This window comes from Orcinus orca, chromosome 10 (genome assembly GCF_937001465.1).
Source record: "Orcinus orca chromosome 10, mOrcOrc1.1, whole genome shotgun sequence".
NCBI lineage: Eukaryota > Metazoa > Chordata > Mammalia > Artiodactyla > Delphinidae > Orcinus > Orcinus orca.
In genome coordinates, this window is record NC_064568.1 from 48478608 (window position 1) to 48486799 (window position 8192).

Genomic DNA, 8192 nt, shown 5'->3' on the forward strand with positions numbered 1-8192 from the left:
GACCCGGGAAGTCCTCGCCCCTCCTGGTCGTTCAGAGACCAGGCTTCCCTCACTGATCCCTTCCTCCTACCCCATCCCCGCTACACTCACACATTGACCCTGCAGCCGTCCTATATCCTGCTTGCCCCACAGATTCAGAGAACTGCTCACATGCCGTCCACACCCGTGACCTCAAAGATACAGCCTGCAAACCTCCCTCCAGCCTCACGTCTTCCTGGTACCATCTAAAAGCTGCTCAGTGCCCCTTGCGTTGTTCTACCCCTTCCAAGCCCACCACACGTCTAATCCTCCCATTTGCAGATAGATCCCCCATGTCTGCAGTCACAATCCCATCTCCTCAAAGACTAGCTCCCAGGCCTCTCCTGGGAGAGATGATTAATGCAGGGAAGACCATGCCCATGTAGGGGAGCAGAATTTGCCACCCCAAACGATGTCTCTTTGGGATATTATTTTAAGCTAGTTATTTTCTGAGAAACAGCAGACGTGGGAAAAACTCCGAAAACCAAGTAGGAGTTACCCCTGTGTAAGAAACATTTACATTTGTAAAGGAAATCTCCATTTATTAGGTGTCTCCTTCACCGTACCTGGAAGAGGAGAAGGACCAAATCTCTCAAAATTCTTTTTTTTCCTTTCATTTCTAAGTCTTTCCTGAGTATTGTCACCTCATTTCTGAGTTTTTCTTTTTTAATTATTATATGAAACATATATTGTTATTTCTCAACATTTTTAAAAGACCCTGATATAGAGCAAGTATTATTTTCCAAAAATTATTTGAGCACACAGTTATATTAATATATCATGAAGAAATGGTTCTATAGAAGGAATAAATGAGAGTTCATGTGCAAGAACTAAGGAAAGGTATTTAAAGACATTTCCCCCCCCACTTTGGTCCACTCTGCGAGGCTTGTGGGATCTTAGTTGAACCCCAGACCTCGATAGTGAAAGCACGGAGTCCTAACCACTGGACCATCAGGGAATTCCCTAGAAATTCTAATCAATGGAGAAAGCGATGACAAATCTGCATCACAACCTTCCCCTTGTTTACTGTGCTTTTCATGGTAACCTCTACACCCTCAAGATCCTCTTTTGTCTTTAGGTGAGGATGGTGTTTAAGGTGAGGGCTTCAGCCATTTAGAAAGTTACTCAAGTTTTTCTGGGGCTGTCTCATGTATACGTGTTATTAAACTTAGCTTCATTTTTCTCCTGTTAGTCTGTCTCATGTCAATTCTGAGACCAGCCAGAAGATCCTAGAAGGTAGAGGAAAATTTGTTTCTCCCCAACACCCACATCTCCACATGGCCACTGACATGATTACAGCAAAGGTCTTGATGTTGCCTTGATCCATCAGGTCACAGAGTGGGCTTGTCTGATGTTGGTGTTCTGTGAAATTGTTCACGTTCTGCAGAACACTAAGACTGAGGCCAGATCTGCTCCTGTACGTCAGGGTCCGTCTTTCTCTTCCTCACACATAACAAGAAGTCTAGGAGAAGGCTATTCCGCGCTGGTTCAGCATCTCAGGGGTAACCTTAGGTATAAATCTCTTTCCAGGATTCCACATGGCCCCCTTCAACATATTGCCTTTTCCCCTCAGACTCAAGACTGTTGCCTCAGGGTCACAAAATGGCTGCAACAACCTCTGGAAGCCATTGTGTGCAAAGGAACTTCTGCTTCCAGCTGGTTTGATGGCCAGACAACCCAAAGTGATCATCAAGGACCATTTTCAGCAATCCAGTTCACCAACAGTGAACAAAATGACAAAGGACCTGCCTCCCAGTCGCTCCCCTCTAGTCAGGGGAGGCAGGTAATGAAATAGCAAGTATGGTGATAAATGGTGTGGAGAAAACAAAGGAAGGAGAAGGGAATAGGGAGTGGAGACTGTTGTTATTTTAAGTTGGGCAGACAGGAAAGGCCTCACTGACAAGATGACATTTGAGCAAAAGCCTGAAGGAAGAAACTATTTGGAAATTTCTCTTGGAGGTAAGTGCCCCTCAGCTACTTAAATATTTCCTTTTTAGGAGCCATTGCAGCTACTCTTCCTGGCCCTATGATTTAGGAGTAAACAAAAGTTTTAAAAACTGAGTTTTAGGGTAAGGTTTAACTCTCATGGAGGAGAATTCAGATGACTTGTATTTTCTTTCTTGAAAAGCAGCAGTTCAGCAATGTTTAATTACTGGCTAGATAATCATTTATATGTTCATTATATACACATTAAACATACAAGGAACAACTTAGCTCAAGTTATCAGATTACCTCCCAGCAGTGAGGGATAAACGTGATACATCTTTTTTTTTTTTTTTTTTTTTGGCCACAGCGTGCCGTGCAGCATGTGGACTCTTAGTTCCCTGACCAGGGATCGAACCCATGCCCCCTGCAGTGGAAGTGTGGAGTCTTAACCACTGGACTGCCAGGGAAGTCCCTAAACATGATACATCTTCTCCAACACTGGAAGAAAATGCTAGTTGCCTACTCCTATTCTCCCTTTCTGACCTAGTAACAGACCCCAATTTTAAGCTGACCACACTGCAACCTAGAATAAAGAATAGATTTTCTAGCCTCCCTTTGTTACCAAACCAAACTAGGGTCTGCTCACCCACCACGCAGCAAAGACAATCTACTGACACCAGATTGTGATGAAGGAAAGTACAGTGTTTATTGCAGGACACCACACAAGGAGAATGGGCAACTCATGATCAAAAGACCTGAACACCTCCATGGCTTTTAGGGAAGGGTTTTCAAAGGCAACATTTGGGATGAGGGTTGCAGCTCGTGGACTTCCTTCTGATTAGTTGGTGGTAAGGTAACAGGGTGATGTTTCAGGAATCTTAATCAGCAACCTTCTGGTTCCAACCCGTCTGGGGTCTACTTGCTTGAGGTCAGCACGTAGTCACCATCCTCCATCTGGGTAGTTGGTCTCAGTTTTGCAGAACAATTTAAAGATATGTGTCGGTTCCTTGCGCTCGGTGGCCATGGCGGCAGCAGCAACAGACATTAGCGGCCCAGCTGCTAGGATCAGTTCCCCTGGGTTTCACCACCCCAGACTTCCTTCAGGGCGCGCCAGGCAGCAAACCAAGATGGAGTATGAGTGGAAACCTGACGAGCAAGGGCTTCAGCAGATCCTGCAGCTGCTGGAGTCCCAGTCCCCCCACACCACCATCCAGAAAACCATTCTAGAAACTGGAACAACTCAATCAATATCCAGACTTTAATAACTACCTGATTTTTGTTCTTAGAAAATTAAAATCTGAAGATGAACCCACAAGATCATCGAGTGGTCTCATATTGAAGAATAATGTGAAAGCACACTTTCAGTATTTCCCAAATGGTGTAACAGACTTTATTAAGAGTGAATGTTTAAACAATATTGGTGACTCCTCTCCTCTGATTAGAGCTACTGTAGGCATTTTGATTACAACTATAGCCTCCAAGGGAGAACTGCAAAATTGGCCTGACCTCCTACCAAAACTCTGTAGCCTGTTGGATTATGAAGATTACAACACTTGTAAGGGAGCATTTGGTGCCCTTCAGAAGATTTGTGAAGATTCTGCTGAGATCTTAGATAGTGATGTTTTAGATCTTCCTCTCAACATCATGATTCCTAAATTTTTACAGTTCTTCAAGCACAGTAGTCCAAAAATAAGGCCTCATGTTGTTGCATGTGTCAATCAGTTATCATCAGTGGAACTCAAGCTGTGATGTTGCACTTTGATTCCTTTATTGAGAATCTCTTTGCATTGGCTGGTGATGGAGAACCAGAGGTACAGAAAAATGTGTGCCAGGCACTTGTGATGTTGCTTGAAGTTCGAATGGATCGCCTGCCTCCTCACATGCATAATGTAGTTGAATACATGCTACAGAGGCCCCAAGATCAAGGTGAAAATGTGGCTTTAGAAGACTGCGAATTTTGGCTTACTTTGGCTGAGCAACCAACATGCAAAGATGTACTCATAAGGCATCTTCCTAAGTTGATTCCTGTGTTAGTGAATGGCATGAAGTACTCAGATATAGATATTATCCTACTTAAGGGTGATGTTGAAGAAGATGAAACAATTCCTGATAGTGAACAGGATACAAGGCCACGTTTTCATCCATCAAGGACAGTGGCTCAGCAGCATGACAAAGATGGAATTGAAGAGGAAGGTGATGATGACGATGAAATTGATGATGATGATACAATTTCTGACTGGAATCTAAGAAAATGTTCTGCGGTTGCCCTAGATGTTCTTGCAAATATGTATCGTGATGAGCTTTTGCCACATATTTTGCCCCTTTTGAAAGAATTACTTTTTCATCATGAATGGGTTGTTAAAGAATCAGGCATCTTGGTTTTAGGAGCATTTGCTGAAGGTTGCATGCTGGGCATGATTCCCTACCAACCTGAGCTCATTCCTCACCTTATTCAGTGCCTCTCTGATAAAAAGTCTCTTGTGCGTTTCATAACGTGCTGGACTCTTAGCCGCTATGCACACGGGGTAGTCAGCCAGCCCTCAGACACATACCTGAAGCCATTAATGACAGAACTGCTAAAACGTATCCTGGATAGTAACAAGAGAGTACAAGAAGTTGCCTGCCGTGCCTTTGCTACCCTGGAAGAGGAGGCTTGTACAAACTTGTTCCTCACCTTGCTTATATACTTGATACCTTGGTCTTTGCATTTAGTAAATACCAGCATAAAAACCTGCTCATTCTTTATGATGCCACAGGAACGTTAGCAGATTCAGTAGGACATCACTTAAACAAACCTGAATATATTCAGATGCTTATGCCTCCACTGATCCAGAAATGGAACATGTTAAAGGATGAAGATAAAGATCTCTTCCTTTTACTTGAGTGCCTATCTTCAGTTGCCACAGCGCTGCAGTCTGGCTTCCTTCCATACTGTGAACCTGTGTATCAGCGTTGTGTAGACCTAGTACAGAAGACTCTTGCACAAGCAATGCTGAACAGTGCTCAACGAGATCAGTATGAGGCTCCAGATAAAGATTTTATGATAGTGGCTCTTGGTTTACTCAGTGGCCTGGCTGAAGGACTTGGAGGCAACATTGAACAGCTAGTAGCCCGAAGTAACATTCTAACACTAATGTATCAGTGCATGCAGGATAAAATGCCAGAGGTTAGACAGAATTCCTTCGCCCTGTTAGGTGACCTGACAAAAGCTTGCTTCCAGCATGTTAAGCCTTGTATAGCTGATTTCATGACAATATTGGGAACCTACCTAAATCCAGAGTTCATTTCAGTCTGCAATAATGCCACATGGGCAACTGGAGAAATCTCCATTCAAATGGGCATAGAGATGCAGCCTTATATTCCTATGGTGTTGCACCAGTTTTGCACCAGACCCCACACACCAAAGACGTTGTTAGAGAATACAGCAATAACAATTGGTCGTCTTGGTTACGTTTGTCCTCAAGAGGTGGCTCCCATGCTACAGCAGTTTATAAGACCCTGGTGCGCCTCTCTGAGAAACATAAGGAACAATGAGGAAAAGGATTCAGCATTTTGTGGGATTTGTACCATGATCAGTGTGAATCCCAGTGGAGTAATCCAAGATTTTATATTTTTTTGTGATGCTCTTGCATCATGGATTAATCCAAAAGATGATCTGCGAGACATGTTCTGTAAGATCCTTCATGGATTTAAAAATCAAGTTGGGGATGAAAATTGGAGGCATTTCTCTGACCAGTTTCCACTTCCCTTAAAAGAGCGTCTTGCAGCTTTTTATGGTGTTTAATCTCATACACTTATGCTACAGTCCCATAATTAGGGGTCCTTCAGTCTTGGAGACTATGAGGGAGCCTCTGCACCCAGGGAAGATGTTACCCTTTACAGGGAGGAAGGGTAAACCAGTAAGGAATACAGTACAGTCCCAGCCCTACTGGGAGGGGCTGGAGGGAGGTGTTGTCGTCACTGTATTAAGTCGCTGTTGGGAAACGTTTTAACATCTGGAGCCTTTGTGGGTGGAAATCTGTCTCCAATTACAACGCTGCACTAGATGTGAAGAGGCAAAAAAAAAAAAAAGAAAAAGTTATTCAATCTACTCACAAAACAATACATTCTGTAATATTATGGGGAATTGTACCAAAACAAGAACCATATAAATGATGCATAGGGATGAGAAAGAGGAAAAATTCTATAGCACAATAAAGGGAACCTAAGAATGGGGATTAGAAAACAGTAATGTTTTTTTTTTTAATTTAAAGGTTTTTATAAAATTTCCCACATGATGGGGACTTGTTCTTGCATACTGATGAAGAACTACACAAATGAAAGCTAATAAGAGTTAAAATCAGCTTGCCTACCCATAGTAGAAGCAGGTTCTTGGAAGTTACAATTTAAGGTACCCCAAAACGTTGGAAATAAAACAAAACAAATTTAAACAATGAAGCACCCTGTGAAATGCCAAATGAGTCACTCCTTTTACCTCTGTGGGATGGGCAGGGAGGGAGGAATAAATGGGGTTGGACATATCAAACTAAAGATTGACATCTTGACTTTGCATTAAGACATTAATGTAGTGGATATAATTTGATGGTTGTACTTCATTAGATTTAATTTCTTGGCCAAGAGGTCATTTTTTTTTCATTGTTTCACTGTGCCTTTAACCTTTTATTAAAAGGAATTTTTTTTTTACATCTTTATTGGAGTATAATTGCGTTACAATGGTGTGTTAGTTTCTGCTTTATAACCAAGAGGTCATTTTTAAAGTGCAGTTTAAGGTTCAGGCATGCATTCTGGCTCATAGGGATTGAAAGTACTTTAAATTAGTGGGAAAATAACATGCTTGCATCACATAGAGCGAGATTGGTATTCAGTTACCTCTGTTGCGCCAGTTTGTGTTGCAGTTTACCAATTCAATATAGCCCTGCATTTAAAATTCCTTTTTAAGATTTGTGGATTTTATTTTTATTAAGAATAGAGATATAAAGTACTGTAGTTTACAGCTAGGCCTTGAAATATCTTTTTAGGATCTGTTAGGAATAAGATTGATATTGTATTGTGTGTGACCTGCACAATGTGGAAAGCTGATATGCCTGTGCAACATCTTTGCCTCTGTGCTGTCAGTGTGATGTGCTTTCTGCATGGCTATATACTACTAGTGATTTTATCAAAACTTCTAAAACTTAAATTACATGGTAAAGGATCTGTAAGAGGCTGCATAAATGTTAGTTGGCACATAAACACAATTGTAGAAGTTGAAGACATGATTGCTATATTTCAGCGTTTATTCCCACTCAACATATTGCCTTCTAAGCTTTCTTTTTTTGTTCAAAGCAGGATCTTAAAGATATGTTTAAGTTAATGGATGTAAGGCAGGGTTCCTACACTGTACTGGCACATGTTGGTGGCCCTCTGTGCCCTAGATATATGCACACAGGGTGCAAGTAAAAAGCTACAGAGTGAAAGTTGGTTTGGATCCTCTTCATTTCATTTGTTTAGCTTTTCTGTTATTTTTCTCTACTTACATGTATTTCTGTGAATAAATCGTTGTTAAGTTAAAAAAAAAAAACAGGTATGCGTCAGATTGTTATGTATATTCCTTGAGGAGGAACCCGGGCTCTGTTTTATCATTGAACTATTGTTTAAGCTATCCTTACTTTTCTTGCTTGACGGCTTTTCCTTTGTTTCTGCATTCCCTCATGTCCCTAATTAGTAACTGCTTGAGTCCACTTTGGAACTCAGGAAAAGCCTAGGAGACTAAAGCCTTTTTCTGCAAACAAGAAACAGGGGACCCAGTGGACTTTTGTATCTGGAAAGGGCCCACAGGGACCTGCTCAGTGTTACCCTCCCCCACCTTTTCTTTAACACTCCTCCATCCTGAAGGGTACAGGGGCGGGAGAAGAAAGGGAATAAAGCTTTGGATAGAAACTTAGCAGGGGAACTCCGTTTTAGGGGGACTCCGTTTCACTGTCTACCTCTCAGCCCTCACCTCCTGCCAGTCCCCCAGGGATGCTCTGGGATCCAGCTAGTGCAAATTCCTTGCTTTGTCTCGGGCAGCATCTGTTTCCATCCACTGCTCCATCTGCCCCCGTGCAGCCCTTACTCAGTCATCATCTCCTCACCCTAAGTAAACTGCCAATGCACGATTCAAGCCCTAACTCCCTACCAGCAGGAAGATAGGAAAGTAGGGTGTTTGAAATGGCTGCATCGTGGTCAATCTGGTTTCCCTCCAGTACTGACAAGTGACCCAGTCAGTG

The 8192-nt window shown here is 42.3% G+C and overlaps 1 protein-coding gene across 1 annotated transcript; it reads left to right on the forward strand.

Moving 5' to 3' along the window:
• The first annotated feature begins 3065 nt into the window (after window positions 1–3065).
• On the forward strand, window positions 3066–6155 carry LOC125965600 (transportin-1-like). Its single transcript, XM_049715925.1, is given in 4 exon segments — window positions 3066–3169; window positions 3171–3664; window positions 3667–4602; window positions 4605–6155. Coding segments are annotated over 4 exon segments (2652 nt in total). The 5' UTR covers window positions 3066–3071; the 3' UTR covers window positions 5729–6155.
• Window positions 6156–8192: the final 2037 nt, after the last annotated feature.